This window comes from Pezoporus flaviventris, unplaced genomic scaffold, assembly GCF_033815535.1.
Source record: "Pezoporus flaviventris isolate CSIRO_AGI_PZ_B2104156 unplaced genomic scaffold, CSIRO_AGI_Pfla_v1 ptg000001l, whole genome shotgun sequence".
Classification (NCBI taxonomy): domain Eukaryota; kingdom Metazoa; phylum Chordata; class Aves; order Psittaciformes; family Psittacidae; genus Pezoporus; species Pezoporus flaviventris.
The window spans coordinates 6,070,361-6,088,324 of NW_026892549.1; the positions used below are offsets into that span (position 1 = coordinate 6,070,361).

General features: G+C 39.5%; 1 protein-coding gene across 13 annotated transcripts in view; it reads left to right on the forward strand.

The window, feature by feature from the left end:
• KALRN (kalirin RhoGEF kinase) overlaps positions 1 to 17,964 on the forward strand; it is a 514,073-nt gene that overhangs the window by 266,548 nt on the left and 229,561 nt on the right. For all 13 annotated transcript variants that reach the window (XM_061472089.1, XM_061472007.1, XM_061471725.1 and 10 more), the window contains exon 10: positions 10,443 to 10,565. In XM_061472089.1, the coding sequence (XP_061328073.1) occupies positions 10,443 to 10,565 (123 nt within the window). The remainder of the gene's footprint in view (positions 1 to 10,442; positions 10,566 to 17,964) is intronic.

Below are 17,964 nucleotides of genomic sequence, written 5' to 3' on the forward strand. Positions count from 1 at the left end.
ATTGGAGAGTCAGTTGCCAAATTTTATCAAGTAAAATATTTAATCAAGAAAATGAAAGATAAGTGGGACGCATTTGATGAATGGGAACTTTACCAAAGGAAAGCAATGTTTAGTTGAAAGAAGTCCTTTCTCAGGCTAAGAGAGGCATGTGTTTTCCTACTCCTTTTGGTGAGCTTGCACCCTAGATGACAACATTTAGTGAAGGAGCAGGCTGGGGCTGTGTGACCTCAGCCAATGCTCAGAGGAAATGGGCAAGTACTGCTCTCAAAATGCCCGACCTACACCCAGTCAGCTCTGCCAGAGCCCTGAATTGAACGTGCTGTTCCCAAGAGAGACATGACTAAATCTTGCATCTCACGAATTACTAGGACTGGGATCAGATTTTTACATAGAGTGAAGGTGGATGGGGCCAGAACACACCATATTCTCCATTGTAAAATGTTTATAGACATGAAGAACTGTATAAGTACATAATAGTCATCTGCAGAAAGCAGACTCGGGGTTATTTTTGCCATACAAGCCTGTGAAAAGGTAAGCAGTTAAGCTGGAGCAGCTGTGTGGTAGACCGTGCACACATCATTGCATGACGTAAGCAGCCAGTCTACAGTAATGTGAAAGCTCTTGGAGTGGGGTGAGGAATGGAAGAGCAAAGCTACTTCAAGTTAAGGCCTGAATCAGCAAGTCATCATGAACTTCTGAGATGGTGCTGGAGAAGTTGAGAATAATCTTGTTGGTGCTCAGGCCATTGCTATGGAAGGTATTTAGGATATCTTTGCTTAGTCATACCATTCACTTTAGAGACCTTTCACAGCTGTTTTTGAATACTTCAGCAAAAGAAGCTGCTAAGAATGGGTTAGCCAGGAGGATCTTTTACTCCGTTGTGATTTTTACTGCAGAAGCTGTTGATGAGCAAGAATCCTATTGCAGGGACTGTCTTGTCTGGATGAACTGCTACAGTCCTGTTTCCAGGTGGGCTTGTAGGATATCTATGGGCGCTAGAAGCAGGGAGGAGTCTTGAGAAGCTATGTGCTTACATTTCTCCACATTCAGCACTTTTCTGACACACTTCTAAATTGATAGACCCACATATCTCAGCAGTTGTGTAATTTACTCGGATGCATTCACTATTATCAGCTGTGTTTTGCAAGGCTGTCCCCACTGAAAAGAACAGAACATGGATGTTCTGCTTTTGGCAAACTAGCAGTATTTTTAACAACAGAGGTTAGATTTTTGTTGTTAAAATGAGAAATTGTGCAGAGGTGAAGCTTTCACATAATGTGCAGGAAGCTTATAAAAACACCTAGAATCTGATTTCATGGAGTCTTTTTTTGGTTGAATGTAGACAAGGGACTAAAGAAAGTTTTTTAAATGTTGTAATTGGCTCTGCATTTAATTCCCCTCGTTAATTTAGTTGCACTACACAGCAAAATACTGATAGGTCTGAAAGGTTACTTTTCCCTCCAAGGGCAAACAGGACTGTGTGCTTTTTTCTTTTGAAAAGACCTCTTTAATTATTTGCTGGTATTTGGAATAACTATAATTAGAAAGGAAAAGCAAGGAGTGATTAAAAAAATCATATTTAATAGCAGTTGCATTAGTTCTCTGGCTTTTGAAAGAGACCCAGGCATAGTTGAGTACATACATACCACACAAAGGAATTGTGGTGAAAAGGAAAGGCAAAATGGAGGTGATAAATTTCTGACTGATGGCAGGAAAGGTCTTCTGTTGTAGCATTTTAAGGAAGATCTTCCTTGAGAAAGGATTGGAGTATGAAAACCCACTTTTGTCATCCAGTCCTCAGACTGTTAATGAGTGTAGCTCTGTTCGCTCAATTCCACCTGTTCTTTAAAAAAAAACCAAACAACCAAAAACCCCCCACAAATCCCTGAAACCTCAGATTGCTTGCCTGGTGATAGTGGGATACACTGATTAGGTCTCAAACCAATTTGAAAGTGACTGTTTGAGCTGAATTAAATACAGAAGAATCCAGTTGGCTAGCTATATTATTTTCTAAATATTAATTAGTCTTTGCCACACAGACAGGTCAAGCTGTGGAATTTCAGGATTTATAGCTACATCCTCAAAAGTTAGGCATTTTTACCCTGTGAATTTAGAGCAGCTTCCACCTAATTTTAAAGCGCCACCTTTGAATGGATTGCCTGCTCACTTTTGTACAGCTGCCATGATGTTTATTATATTAGTATGTGTCTGTATGGGAAAAGATTCCTAGAATCCCCAAATTTGGAGCCACATACTGGTAGAAGCTGCAAAAACTTGAAGGCAGCTTTCACTCCAAACACTTTATCAGCCTTGCTTGTTTTGACTGCAAGTGTGGTTGATGTCATTTTAGAAATGAGAATGGAGGCAGGGAAGTTGAGTCATTTGCTGAACTGCAGTGCTGGGCATTGAACCAAATCACTTAAGTTGCCATCTACTTTTGATATGAAAGCCTCCTTGCGTTTTGCTTATTTTTTAGAATGCCTGTATAATTTGACATGCTTAACCAAAGAGAGTGAACAGTGAGGCACAGTTCCCTGACACTGCTACTGCACTGCATTAACAGAGCTGTATCTGTACGAGTGCACTTATCTGCATGTACCTACGCAGCTTGTAACATGCTATCATATGAACTACATTTGTTCAGAAGTTGCTAAATGAGAACTAGAACATGGTGTTCAGGCATGTGTCTGGAGGCTCGGATTCTGCTGGATACGTAACTAGTCTGCTTATTACCTTTATATGCACAGGGGCTTTGATCTACGTTTACTGAAGTCAGTTGAAACTTTGCTGTGGATTTTGATGAGAACAAGATGTGTTTTAGAATCAGTCATAGATGTCTCTGAAATTAAAAGTAATGTCATGGGAGCCAAAGATGATGTTTGTGCTTTAAACATGAGGTGTGATCCCCTTCTTAAAAAAATGTTTGTTGTTTTTAAATACTGTGCCACCAACTTTTAATTTTCATGAAGAAAGAAGTGAAAAGGGGAGCTCAGTTTTTATTAGGAGTTAAAAACCACAACTAAGAATGGTTGAGTTTTGTTTTGGTTTCTATTATAAACCATTAATAATACCAGGAAAAGCCAGAGGATAAGTTCCTTTGTATTTTGGTGTATTTTCTCAGCTAGACCTTTATTTGACATTACCCTGCTGTGACAGGACCAGGATAGGAGGGAAAAGAAATCTATTTTCAGCAATGATTTGGAATGCAACAAAGAACTACATTTTAATTTAAGTCAGACTTGGTGTGCATTTTATTCGTTAGGATTAGGATTTAGTAAGTCTCCTTGACTTGTTGTGCATTTGGGGGGCTCTTTAGTTTTGTTTTTATTCTGATTCTCGGTGTTTGTTTTGTGTTCCTTGGTACTGTTGCTGACATCAAATTCTCCTGAAGGGCCTGGTAGGTGGCCAGGGCTGAGGCTGGCAGTGGCAGCCCACACAGAACAACGTGCCCCAGCAGAGGTAATTCCAATGGAGAGGAGTTGACAATCCCCAACTGTCTGCTGCCTCCGCTCAGAGATTGTCGCCTCTCTGGCAAATGTGCTCTCTTTATGGCATAGAGGCCCTTTTACCTCTCAAGAAGGGAGTGCCTACTTTGAGTTATGTTGCTCATAAATGCATATATGATGTGTAGCTTCTAGTTAATCTATTGTAAGGGAATGAATTATCTTCTGCTAAAAATTGTGTGTCTTGTACTTGCAAATTCTAGTTCAGCCAGCGTTACTAACTAGGCTTGTACAATTTTGAAGGGCTTTGACAGAAAAGATGGGATTTTGTTGCTGTGCAGTATAACAAAACATTTAAAACAAGTTTTGGATGTGAAGTACCTGTGAAAGCATGATCTGAAACATGAACCTTTTAACTACATTTCTTGGTTACAAAAAACATGGTTGGCAAACGCAGAGTTTGTGGAATAAAGTTTCAGACGTGCAAGGCCTTGGAAATAATGGACATCTATAATAACAGCTACAGAAAAGGTAGAGATACAGTTTGATTCTTGTGAAAATGGTGATGAGACTGCAAACCCGCAAGTTTTAAAGTGTCACATGAATTCCTGGTATCCCACCAGAATTCTAGTTAGCCCATAGCATCTCAAGAGCAAGCCATAAAGTGCATATAGTGGCAACTTGATACTGTTTGGCTTCCTTTCCCTGGCATAAACCTAACGGACTTTGGAGGCTGTATCCATGTGTTTGAAGTTAGGCAATGCTTATGCACCTATTTGAAATGGGGCCTCATTTAAAACAGCATAAATTGGGTGTGCTTCAATGGAGTTGCTCTGGAATTTATTACAACTCTGCTGGAGTCACCAAAGAGTTAATCTAACCCCTTTGAGTTATGCCAGATTTGTACTAGTTTGCGATCAAGATCTGACTCTTAACTGCTTAAAGTGTAAAACAGTATAATTTATTTTCAGTTTTCAGAGGAACCTAGTTTTAAGAGTCACTATGGCAACAACAGTGGGTCTTAGAGTAACAAAGATTAATGATTCCCTCAGCCAAGGCTCTTCAGTGGGTCATCTCGCTCAGGAGCAATGAAACTGTTCAACACGGGCCTGGGCCAAATGCAAAAGTCAGAGTGCCCTGTCACTGCTAGCACAATATGCTTCATCATAGTAATGATGGTTTAATCACCAGCTTACAGTTCTCATCTCTTTCATGTAGGATTCAGTGATTGGTATATTTAGGCAAGCCTTTGTGTTCAGATTGTCCAGGGAAGTGGTGGAGTCACCATACCTGGAGATATTTAAAAGACCTGTAGATGGGCTTAGTGACCTGATTTAGTGGTAGACTTAGCAGTCTTGGGTTTATGGTTGCACTAGGTGATATTAAGGGTCTTCCAACCCAAATAATTTTATGATTCTTATCCAGGTCATTCTCATTTCATCTTCATTCACTGCTGCTATAAGAAATACAATTTAAAAGATGTGAAAATGCAGTTTTTCAAGTAGTGTCAACAATGGCTATAGTTCCTTAAAGTAATGCATTTACTACTACTTTCATGTTTTGTATTCATGTAAAATGGGACCAGAGCTTGGGGACTTGGTGAGAAAGAGTTGTTTTCCAAGGAGATTTTATTTTAAAGTCAGATAAACTTATGAGGTGCTTCCTAGTTTTCACATTTGCTGATTAGGAAAGGTACTTACAGAAAGAAGCTACATTTTCAAAGACCCACGTTGAAAAAATCTGCCCTTTTAAAATAGTGTCCATTGCTTTTTTTTTTCCCCCTCTCCCTAATTTAAAAATCAAATTAACTTTCTAAGCTATTAAAAAATTTGACCTTAACTGCACTAATGTAATCATCTTGCCATATTGCCATCATACAAATTAGCCTAGAGGAAGAGCAATTATCAACCCAGAACTTTGCTTAATTATTGTGTGATTGCTTCTTCAACATTTTTCCTTTAAAACTGTTCTTCCACTTCTTTCTTCCTGTGTTTTCCTACCCTGTCCCATACAAACTATCACCATTCCCTGCAAATGGAGTACATTTTTCTCCGACCTTACCTGGGCGGTATTTATTTTGCCAATTTAGGTGTGCCACCATAGGTCTTAGGGTTCCCATAGGCAAGAGTTCAATCATCAAGAAGATGGAGTGTGGAGTGGCCTTTGGAAGCACCTGTTTCCTGATGCTGTACTCAGATGAAACCTGACTGAATTGCCACTATTATTATTTTTTGCAGTTGCACAGATCATTCAACAGGGACAGCTATGGCTATTCTTCCAGGTAGCATTTTGAATCTTGTGGTTATCCAGCCATATAATAACTGTAATAGCTAGCACAGTCAGCCTGCTGTAATTTTACTGGAGTTTTATTTAATTTTCCTGGTGACCTTGGTTTGATACTTATTTTGCTGGGTGTGTAATTGTGCCCCTGAGGAGATAAGGAGACAGGACATGCACATCATGATAGAAAGAAGATAATGCTTCTACCACTTTTGATCTTAAACTAGATGAAATAAAAACAAGAGATACTAACATCTTCTTTTTAACACTTACATGTAACCTGTAGCATTCCCACCAACAAATGTTGCTGACATCAAATTTGTTTCTTGAGCATTTGGTTTGTTATCCCACTGTTAACAGGTTACTGGCAAACATTTAATGCCTTTGAGCCTGATGCTGTATAAACTTCTAGTAGCTGGGAATTAAACACGGAGTCATGGATATCCATCCAGAAAAGAAAGGGAGCAGCCTTCTCACCTCCTAGGCTCACGTGCACACTATCTGGAGTCCCATGCAAGCTACTGTTAAAGTGAACAGAGCAGCTCATTTATTCCTTCCCATGGACTTCTTATGGGACTGTGAAAAGAAACAGCAGAAATCTACCCAAATCAACTCACCAGTAGTGGCTGGGTCAGTGAGGTGTGGGATGGGAATTTGCTGCAGGTAAAGGTGAAATACCAAGACTATTATCCCCCAGCCCTTTCAGAAGCTGTGAGTTAGAGAATTTCCTAGGTGACTCCAGGGCAGCTTCACCCGTGCTTGGAGGTGTACCTTGAAGTTCAAACTCTAGCTATGGTTTTATTATTGTAGTTTTATCTAATGGACAGCAGCCTGCTTTGGCAAATGCTGCCTGCATGAACAGCGGCTGGCCTGTTTTTAAATTGCTGTCAGGAAGGATCAGGCTTTACTTTACAGGAGCTATAGAACAGGAGGGAGGTCCTGGCCCCTCTCCTGAGCAGCTTTCAAACGAGTGAGCTGCAGTAGTAAATGAGTACTAGGATGAGATTTGTCATATACTGGAGCTGCAAAATATATTTTATGTTTCAAGAAACACCTCAGATGATGGATCTATCTGTAACATAGTATTTTCATTCCAAAGAATTCATGACTTACAGTCTTTTTCTAGCTGTTTTAAGAAAACAATAGCTTGGCAATAAAGGACATTTAGGAAATTTGAAGATGTAATTTGGAAAACACTCTTAACTGCATTTTAAACAGCATCTTCAAGCTGGTTACGTTTTTAAGGATTAATTAAATTATTTGAACTATGGCACTGTAACTTCAATGGCTAACTCTATCTCAGGATGTTAATTTTCAGCAGTAGAGTAAGTTATACAGTCTGTGCTCTCAATTAAAATGTTAAGTGTTTATCTTGAATTATTACACAGTTACACTAGTTCTAAAGACATTTCCTTTCTTCAGTGTAAGGGAGAATATTTCCAGACATGCTGACAGGTAGATGTTTACAAGTGCTGGTGATTTCAGGTTTAATTGTGACCTTTCAGAGTTGCTCCTGCATTTGCCACAGGCTAATTGCTTTACATTTTGCCTTGTTTTCGCTGGGGAGTAAGTGCTTTGAATCCAGCTATATTTATGTTCTTGCTGTTGCTTTGATCACTCAGTTATTCCCATACCTCTTTTCATTTAGTGCAAACTTTCTGTGCCTTGTATGATAGAAACAAAGATGTGATATTTCTTTGTGTTTTCAAATTATTAGATGGCATATTAGCTGCTCATATAAATGCCAAGGATTCCTTTGATAGTTAGGACTATTGGATTATCAGTGCCTCATACTAACATTATTTCTTCTGCCTACTTCCTGGGACACCTCAGCAGTTCACTTAGTCTCTTAATGTGCATATACACACATAGTATTTCCCCCCTCTCCCTTCCACGCATAATTAAAATTTAGCACAGTATTTTCAGTCCAACATTTATGGATTTCATAAAATGGTTGCTAAAAGAAATGCATTGAACACTGCAGTGGTCAAATATGTTAACGTGGTTTTCAGAGCCACAAAAATTCTGTTAAGGAACTTAGTCTTTAAAAAGTCATGGTTGTTTCTTGTGGGAATCATGGCAGAAATAGAGCTTATGGAACAGTTTGAACTGGAACGTTTTAAAGATTAGGTAGGGTCTATGAAATCTTACATGTGGCACTCTAAGCATAGAAATGACATAGGAAAGCACTCAAAAAGGGTGTTATAGCCAGTGTCATTAGTGGATGGTTTATAGATTTATTTTTTTTAATCTTGTCATGTAGTGTTGATTTATTAAGTGGATGTACAAATTTGTCACCTCAAGGGGTATTTTATATTTAATCTTATAAATGAAAGGATATGGTAATCTAATCAATACTTGCATAGATTACTTCAGAGGGAAGCTTTCATGTTATAAGAAGGATTTGATGAATCACCACGTAGCGCCCTTCTGCGTCAGGCACTATGGAATAACTGCTTGAATGCAACATGAGACTTTGCTTCAAGAGTTGCAAGCTTTTGGATCAGTCCTGAACAAAGGTTTATTCCCAATGGATTAATGTTCCAACTCTGGGTGGGGTTTTTTTGGTGTGTTAGGATTTCTAAAATGCAAGAGGCAATCTCTGTCATCACTCATCTAACAGTGACTAAAGCAGCCCGATATAACATTGGTTGGGATAAAATTTTTATTTTTATGTGATTACTACTTGAAAAAGCATGAAAAAGTTACTAGAGTATTTTGCTGTAGCATTACAGTGAGTGGCTATCAAATATTAATAAATAGAAAGTACATACTGCATACTAACTTCGTATGAAACACTGCTCAAATTAAAGTTGTTTGCATTAAAAAATATTTTAAAAATGAGACCTCATTAAATGAGATGTTTTCAAAATTGAATTTTAATCTGGTTCCATTTTTAATAGATAAATTGAAAACTCCTGACAAGAGTAAAGAGGCTGTTAATGGAATTATTAACAGACTGTTAATAACACAAATTCTAGAAGGCATTTACCAAAGCAGATGGAAGGCAAGCTGATCAGAGAAAGGGAAATGGGAAGTGATGACTGAACTGCCAACACACCTGGTCTTGCTTCTTCATCCCCACAGTGACACTTGAGCCTAACGTCTGTTGGCCCTGCAGACCATAAAGTGTGTTGATAGCCTATTTTGTGAAATTATTTGTATTCTGTGACTGAAAAATACTTGTAAGCACAAAATATTACTTAAAAAAATGCTTTTTTTCCTGCAAAATAATAGGATTGGGAAATAAGTGTATGTATAGAAAACTTTGTTTGTACTTGGAGCTTCCTACAAAAATATGCTTGGGATCCAACAGTACAGAAAAGACTTAAACACCAGGTGGTTTAGATTCTGTGCAATCAAGCCATGAAATAGCTTTACTTGCCGGGGGGGGGGGGGGGAAGGAAGGGGGAAAAAAAAACCCTACACACACATCTTTAATTTCTCCAGTCTTAGATTTCTGGGCTTAGTCAATGATATCTGCTTATTTATCAGTTGCACACAAGACAAGTGGCTGCTTGCACAACAGCTATCTTTTGCCTTGGTTCTATGTCCTGCTATCAGAGCCCCTTTCAGACGAAGCTGCCACAAGGTGTCCTGCAGCCCCTGCCCAGCATCCCTGGGGCCCATGCTTGCTGCTTGCACCCCAGTGCTGCGCAGAGACGATGCAGCTCTGAGGCTGTTTGCAGGTGCAGCGCTCTAGTAGTATTGCTGTCCTGGGGACTCTTGTGGTGTTTACTCCCTTCAGTGTGACAGAAATACCAGCTGTTGTTTGCTAGTCCATGAGTATCGGTAGCAGTGAGGATCAACAGCTCCTTGTGAGCCCAGGGCTTCTTGTGGAGTGGAGTCCTAGCTACTTACACAAATACCAGTATTGATCTAGTACTGTTTATTCTCTTAGCCTCTGTGTATTAGCAGAGTTGCAGAAAGGGTAGAGATCGCATTCTGAAATTTCCCAAGCTTGTAAAGTTAATTTTTTTTTCTTCAGCTTATGGTAGACCTTGAACAGAACTAAATTTTAGTGCCGGTGTTGTTGTGAGAAGGAGCTCCAAGTGGATGGTGATCATACAGTTTAATTTTTAAAAGAAAATCCTCTTTAACTCTCAAAATACCAGACTTGCCACTTTACCCTTCCATAAGGATCAGTTACATTTGGGACTGAAAACCTTAAAGACTTGGAGGGTGCACACTGTCAACATTTTACAGCCTGCAGTGAAGGCTTCTTAACCTTTTCATTCTAGGTACTCTGATAATGCTTTCTCCCCACATCAAAATAAACTTTAATTGATCCTTCATCATGCTTTTGGATTCATTTAAGATGCTTTGCATTAAGATCTGCTGTTTATGCAAAATCAGTTTTCACTGTTTCCAGTGTACACAAGGAGCTCTCAAGAGGGAAGGGTACTTGCTGCGAAAGACACCAGATTTCTGATTCCTTTCCTCAAAATTCTTTAAGTCAATGTTTGCTATCTGGCAGGCTCAAATAACTAAGCTACACTTCAAAATAAATTGAATAGTAAAAATCCAATAATTCTAATTTACCAGTAACATCTAGAAATACTTATCTTCTATCCAGATGGAATGGACTTTGACAGATCTGCATATGTTTAGCTGTAGCAAGCAAAAGCAATACCTCTGCAGCTGTTTTATCCTCGTCCTGAGAATTTCTCTGTGCCACTGAGACAGTAGAGGTAATTGGATGTTCTTCTCTTCTGGCAGGTACTGGACTGGATTGAAAATCATGGGGAAGCCTTTCTGAGTAAACATACAGGAGTGGGGAAATCTCTTCACAGAGCACGCGCACTGCAGAAAAGACATGATGATTTTGAAGAGGTAGCACAGGTAAGAGCCTGAATCAGACACTTCTGTTTTCTATCCTGATTTTTGTTACTCCTCTTGTATATTGAGAAAAAAAGTATTGCTCTTTTGGGTCACACTGCTGTCTTCAAGTATTTGGAGATGTCTCCCAGGTTTGAAAGTTGGCATGCACGCTGCAGAACATGGTAGCAGCAGGACTTACAACCAGAAAAATCACGAGATTGCGTTGGTGGGAGATGTCAAAACCTGGGGGAAACTGCAAGCAGTTCACAGGACAATAATGCAAAATGTTGGGAAATAGAAGAGGATGGTTATGAGCAAGGATGATAGAAAAAAATCAGTTTTAATTCCTAGAGTGGAAACTGAGGGCCTTGAGAATGTAGTGGAAAGCAGCAGCTAGTAAAGCAGTAGGGAAAACACTGGAGTATGTTTACAGTAAGGGCAACTACTCTTCCACTCTTTCCAAGAATACAGTGTATTATGTGGAATGAGTCTTTGTTTCTTGTGGAATAAGGGGCAATCATTTTTTGGTTTTAGACTTTAGTACTCTTTTTCTGTAGTACCTTTCACATGTGCTGGCCTAGTTTAGTTGAAGATGTTTCCAGAAACAGACACATACCTCTTTCACTGTGCCCTCAGGGAAACAATTTCACTGCCTAATGGCAGCTACTGGCTAGATACTTTTTTCCTTTCCCTGGTATTCAGTTTATATTTCTCTTAATCTCTCTTCCGCTGCCCCCACCCTGTTTATGTCACTTTAGCCTTACTTATCTCTCTTAAGGAGATAAATTCCCGGAAAAGAGATTAATTAACAACCCTGAACAATTTGTAGAATGTCTTCTTCTATGTGCTATATTTAATGCTGCTAGCATGTTCTTATCAATCCCTTAAATAACTTCTATTACCTACTACTTTGGATCCATTCAGTTGGCCAACATCCTATTAATTAGATGTTCAGCTCTTGATGAAATACTCTATAGCTTGGCTTGCTAGTGAGCTTCAGTGTTACCTTTCAGCTGTGACTGGATATCTTTGCATACCATTGACAAATCACACAGCCTGAAAGTAGCAGTTCTAGATTGGTGGGTCTCTAAAATTTCCAGGGACTTTGTATGGATTTGAGCCTTCTGGTAATAGGCTTGAATTTCTAGAATTACCTGTTGCAAATATATTAAAATGAGTTTAGGCTGAAGATTACAAACCACAGTTCTACAAACCGTTATCCAAAAGCACAAGTTAGTGTGAGGATTCATGCTGAAATCAACATTAGGTGCCATTCCAGAAGATGTGCTCGAGTCACCTGTTATTGGATGCAATACTGGAGTAAGGAGTGAAAATGAAAACCATGTAATATACGGGAGCTGAAACTAAGTGATTTAATGTCCTTTGTGGCATTAATATTTTGTAAATCTCCCTTCTCTATGATACATTAGCTTCATAACTCCGCTTACATCTAGCATTTTGGATCACAGTTAGCTTTTTATTTTTCTTTTTTACCTCCTCTTTGAGTAGTACTCCAGTGGAGATCTAGGAAACAAATTAAGAACAGGTGAGAAGACAGAAAAATAACATGGTCTTGACAATAGAGATTGAAGCAAGCTGTGTAATTGTCTGCACATGGAAACAACAGCTCACTTAAGGCTTGCTCCACTGGATGATGTAATTTGGAGATAGATCCCTTCACTAGGGTTTGGGAACCTTTACAAATGTGCAGCTTGCACGGGTTAAGTCAGAATGGAATTATTTCACTTAAGGCTTTTCAAACCCCTCTGTTAGTCCTCCTTCTGTATTATTTCAGCATGTCTGTCTGTGTATAACTTCAGACGAATTTCGTTTCACAAGGCCAAATTTAGAGCAAAGATTGTTCACTGGATGATGACGTGTTCTAATGAACGTGGGTGTCTGGGAGGAGGATGGAGAGGAAAGGGAAAAGTATAGTTTGCGTGGGTGCAGAATCTTGTACGTTTCTCTGAATCAGATTCTTTTACATCTCATGGCATCGATAAGTGTCTCATTGCTCTGCCCAGACAACTGAGAACAGTCACAAACAGTCCTGCATTCTGAGTATGAAGTTTATGGTGCCTCCAAATTAGTAATCACTGACACGAGTCAAACTTGGTTACTTTCCCCTGGCTTTGACAGAAATAGTTTCCTCTGGTGCATTCACACCAGAATATCGTTGCTAATTTATGAGGCCTGTCTGCAGTGTGACACTGGAATGTGATGCTGGCAAATGGACATGGGGACATGCACTGAGGGGAAGTGAAAGGAAGCTCAGGCTTTATCTGAGGTCAAGGACTTAAGAATATAATACTCTGCTTTGGAAAGAGTAATGGCAAGGGTAGGAGGGGAGGCCATAAATTTATCACACCTGGAGTTCTCCTGCAGAAGCTTCTAGTGAGGTCGATTTTGTGGTTGGAGAATAAATCTCCCTGCTCTAATTATGACCAGTTTTTATTCTTCTTAGCTCCCTTCTTGATGCTTAACTCTTTAGAAGCATTTTTCTCCACTTAATATCTCTGCCATGGCGAGGGTGGGTAACTAGCATTGCTTATTCCCAGTATATCCATATAATAAAGCACATGTGCTAAGATCCTGAAACAAACTGGTCAGTTTACCATTCCCCTCGTCGGGATGTTGATTACTGGCATTAACAATAGAGTTGTGTTTGTTTTTCTTAATAAAATAAAAAGTGTAGTACTAATATAACTGGTAAGATTGACAGTATAAGCAATAGTATTTACTATTGGCAGTTCTCTGAAAAAAAAACAACACTTAGCCCGCCATGCATTATAAATTTAATCTCTAAAATCTACTTTCTTTTGGCTCTGATATATTTGCTTTTATCTCCTACTGATTCAGGAAGGCATTTGCAAAGGTCAGACTAGGAGCAATTTTCATAACTTTTCTTGATATTTTCAACATTGGGCAAAACATTCATGTCTTCGAATGCTGCTTAACTGCATGTAAAGAGTAGTAGTGTTTCTGGGATTGCTGTGCTGAGAAATGCTCTGATTGACTGACCTGCCAAGGCACTAGATTGAGAGGCTGAACATGCTCCCTCAGTGTCTGATTAGAAACTCCACAGATTTATAAATCTAGATGTAATGATTCAATCAGGCATGTGCAAAATAGATCACATTCCTGCATACAGCTATGCTTGGAAAATATCAGTGATTTTAAAGTGCTGCATTGTGGGCAATAGGAAATATAGTTCGGGGTCCCTTTCTCTCATAACTGCTGCTTAGACAATGCTCTAGCAGTTTTTCTGACTGTATTTATTCTATATGGAATGCACAGATGGCAAATGCTTGAATTTGGATTAAAAAGCCTGAGCTCCTGGGAGGGAGGCTGGTATCTTGTACATACCTAAAGATGTTTCTCAACCAGTGCTGATGCTGTTCACAGGCTGGCACCCTGAAAATGACAACCTAAGGCCCAGTGCCTGCCACACAGTGAAATTTAGCAGTCGGGCATTGTCAAGGTATCACCAAAGAAATACTGCTGTTTATGTAGCTGCAACATTCCTGCAATGACAGCCTCTTTGCATGGCTGGAATTATTTTGTGCAAATCAGATAACCATAGTTCAGCCAGTTATGACTGTAAAGCCAAAGATATTTTCAAATTTTCCTTAGAAAAGGGCTTTTATCCTGGAAACCAGTGTGCCTTTCAATTGGAAAAGTCTCCCCAGTGCTTCAGTGCAATAGAGTTGAGTGGCATGTGTTGAAAATCCTTCTTCTGTTCTCTGTATATGAAGAGAGGGGCCTTAGACCATTCTCCTCCCTTCTGTCATTCTTGGCAATCGGAGGTTAAGGTGGCTATCTCGACATTCTCCTCTGCTTACAAAGAGCATCACTGCATTTGTGCTGGTGCAGAATTAGGAAAGAAACTGGGGAAACTGCTCTGTTACTCCCTTGAGCTCTGCTGGTGGAGGACTTAGTGGTTTTGTGTTTGAATGACCCGGAAGAAGCATTTCTGTAGTCTTTCTGCATTTATGAGTTTTTCCATCAGATGTGCTGTTAAGATTACCCGCCGTGCAGGCTCACCCACATTTTTGACACCAGTACGTGTTTCCACCTGCAGATGGCACTCGCAACGCGCTGTACAAGCCTCCAGTTCTGCTAAGGGTCAACAGAGCTGCTGGTTGTAATCCAAACTAACCAGTGTCTAGAAGTGAAATGAAGCAGAAGTGGAAGTTGTTTCACACAGTGTCCCCGTGGTGTTCTCCCACCCCTGCCAAAACCCACGTTGTTCAAGGTCACCCAGAAAAACAACCCTCCTGTTTTTATTTTGTTTTTATACACAAAGCTGGGCGGTCCATGCTTTAATGCAAGGCGGTGCTTGTCATCTGTATTTGTGGGATAAGCTGCTCTTGGATCCGTGGAGCTGCTTTCAAGGCTCTTTGGCTACAACTCAATATGCTTGCAGCTACAACTGAGTTTTGTATTTAGTAACTGTGTGTGTATTTGCATGCAGTAGTTGGTATATTTTTCATAGTAACCCAAAAGCACTGATGTTTACAAGGTGAACTGTCACAATTCAAGCATGCAACAAAGCACACATTCTGAACAGCCTTGATTAAAAATGTGTGGAATTGTCCCTCATTATCAGACACAATAAGAAAGTTGACTGGCATCTGAGCTGTGGCCATTGAAGTTCAGGGGGTCTGTCTGTATGCCCAGTGCAGCAGCTCTTGGTTCAGGCTGGTAAGTACAAGTTTTGATTTAGGTATGTGTCTAGATCTTGTTTTCCTGACTCTGAAAGCTTTACAGGATCCATTTTGCCAGGGTACACATGCAATGCAGTAGACTATTCTTGAATTATTACAAAGAAGGAGTGCCAGACAAAATGCAAGTAAAAATGCTGACCTTCACAGTACACCATTTGGGAAACTCTTCAGTTTTCCTATTTGGGGGTATCTATGTTTGCTTTCCTCCAAGGCAACTTTTAGAAGATGATGGTTAAACACCTGAACACTGGCTTTGAACCATTAAAGTTAACCTAATATGTATCTATATAGTTCTTTAAGGTTCAGCTCTTCCGTTTATTCTTCTCAGTGAAATAAATGCATTTTCTGCAAGGGAAGGCTTTCAGAGGAGACATTGGAAGCCAAGAACCTGTATCATCATCTAGAAATCGAAGAACAGGTGATATTCTTCATCTGAGAATCAATTTGTGTTCCAGTGTTCCTGTCTAGTGAATTCCCTTCCTCCATTTTACTGTTACTAAAATGCTGTCAGTTCAGAGTTTTCAAAAAAAATTCTTATTTAGAGATAAAAAGAACTTTAAATGTAAATATGTTGAAAAATGTGAAATATCCAGGGGACTAAGTAATGGAATCCTGCAGGTGAAAATGGTATTTTGTGATCTCTCAGTCCCACATAATTTCACTTGAACTTCTCTAGAACTAATGACGTAATGGAACAGTCAGGCCAAAGCTGAATTGCACACAGCTACTTGTTTGGCCTTCAAGATAAAAACCTAGTCCTTTCCCATACAAATTCCAGCACTGTTGGATGTCATTGTTCTAGAGTTTGGCATGGAGTTCGGTAGGGATGTAAAATAGCTAGGCATAAATTAGGAACCAGTGTTGATAATGATCACTTAGGGAGCATTGTCCCAGGGTGATTTTTTTAATTTTTGACTCTTATTACTTTTTAAAATGTTGTGACTTACCTGGCTGTTGAAAGGAATAGCTCGCTGGATTTCCCTTTTCAGTTGAGTGATTAAAATCCTATGTAAGATGAAATACTGGGCCTAAATAGGGAGAAAGCAGATAATTAAACCCAGTAAGTGCTGTGCTCAAAGTTAGCAATAACAACTGTGGTTTCAGTAATGGCAAATGTTTTTTAAAATAACAAAAACATGAGACAGGCAACCAAAAATCAGCCCTACTCTTGTCATCATCATCCTTCGGATGGTCATTAGCAAGTTCTGAAGCTATAATCTGCAGTTTCTTGTTCACTTCGTTTATGTAAATGTATTCACTTCTACACAAAGAGGACAAAGTGACCACTGGCAGAAGATTCCACAGGCCTTTGTACTGTGGTGCAGGAGCTCTAGGCTCCAGAACTCTTGGTTTCTTCTCTCTGGCAGCAGGCTGCATCTGGAAATCACAGGCAGCAGAGAAAAATGAAACTGCCTGTATATGGGTTGTCTGTGAAGATTATCTTGGGACTTCTGGATCTCAAAACTTCTGACAGCATAGCTGAAGAACCAGATAGTTTATCATGGAAGCAGTAGTATAACTTTGTGCATGAAGTCTAGCAGCTTCTGGGTGATTCAGGACATACCTGCATTGCAAATGCAGAGATACTGAAATTGTTATGCACAGCCTAAGCCAGGACCCAGGAAATCTGGGAAGGGCTGAGCAGTATAACAGTGTTAGATGTAATGCCATGGGGAATTACATCAGCTGCCAGACCTAAGTCAGATGTAGGTCACGTAAGACATGTTTTACCTGAGAGTGTGGTACTCTGAATTCTGAGTACACTGTGGGTATCAGTACTGAGCTCCATTGCATGATCTGGACATGCCCATGGAGACTTCATTAGCAGGAGCTGCAAAAAGACCATCTTGGCTAATGTTCTGGAAGCAATGTAATTCAGTTGCTGGCTGTTGGTACTCCATGATCTAACAGTAATGGGGGACCTATTTTTAGAGAGGCCCTATAGTGGCACAGGAATCTTCCTGGCAGTGGTGCGAAGAGCTGTGCCTATTGCACCATGTTTCTGAGTTTGCATTTCTCCTCAAGCTAGAGGTGATTTTCTTTCCTATTTCTGCTCTTCCAAAATCACATGACAGCTGGATCTTTTCATTAAGCCGCCTGCAGCATGATTCACAATCTAAATGCTCCCTATAAAATCTCAAGGCTTGGCAGCACAATACATTTTTGACAATTGCCAGAAGTTAGCTTCCTATCACTGGTTTTATTTGGGTAGGTTTATTTTTGAGCCTTTAAAATACGTTCCTTTAATTTGCCTATAAATGCATAATGTTGATTCCATGGCAGACTGCGAGACAATGAAGCTATTCAAGAAATACATATTTTTCATTCTAGAGGTTCTGTAAAATGGAATTTCTATTGTGTGTGGAATTCTGAGTTTTTGAATTGATTTCTTTTCGAAAAAAAAAAAAAATAAAATAACCCACCAAAATTTCCTAAAAAAAGTAGAATCCAGGAATTTGGGTTTTTTTCCAAGCCCATAAATTTCTTAAAGGGAACATTAGAAAATTATAACATTGAAGCATTATATAACATGCATACTAAATATATTCAGTATGGTACTGTTGTCTCAGTGACATGAATAAACATGTAGTTGAAACAGAATATATTTGCCATTGATGGTTTCTGTGAAACACACCCACTTAGATGACCCATTGCTGTTTTGACTGACCTATGTTTGTTGGTAAAACCCATTG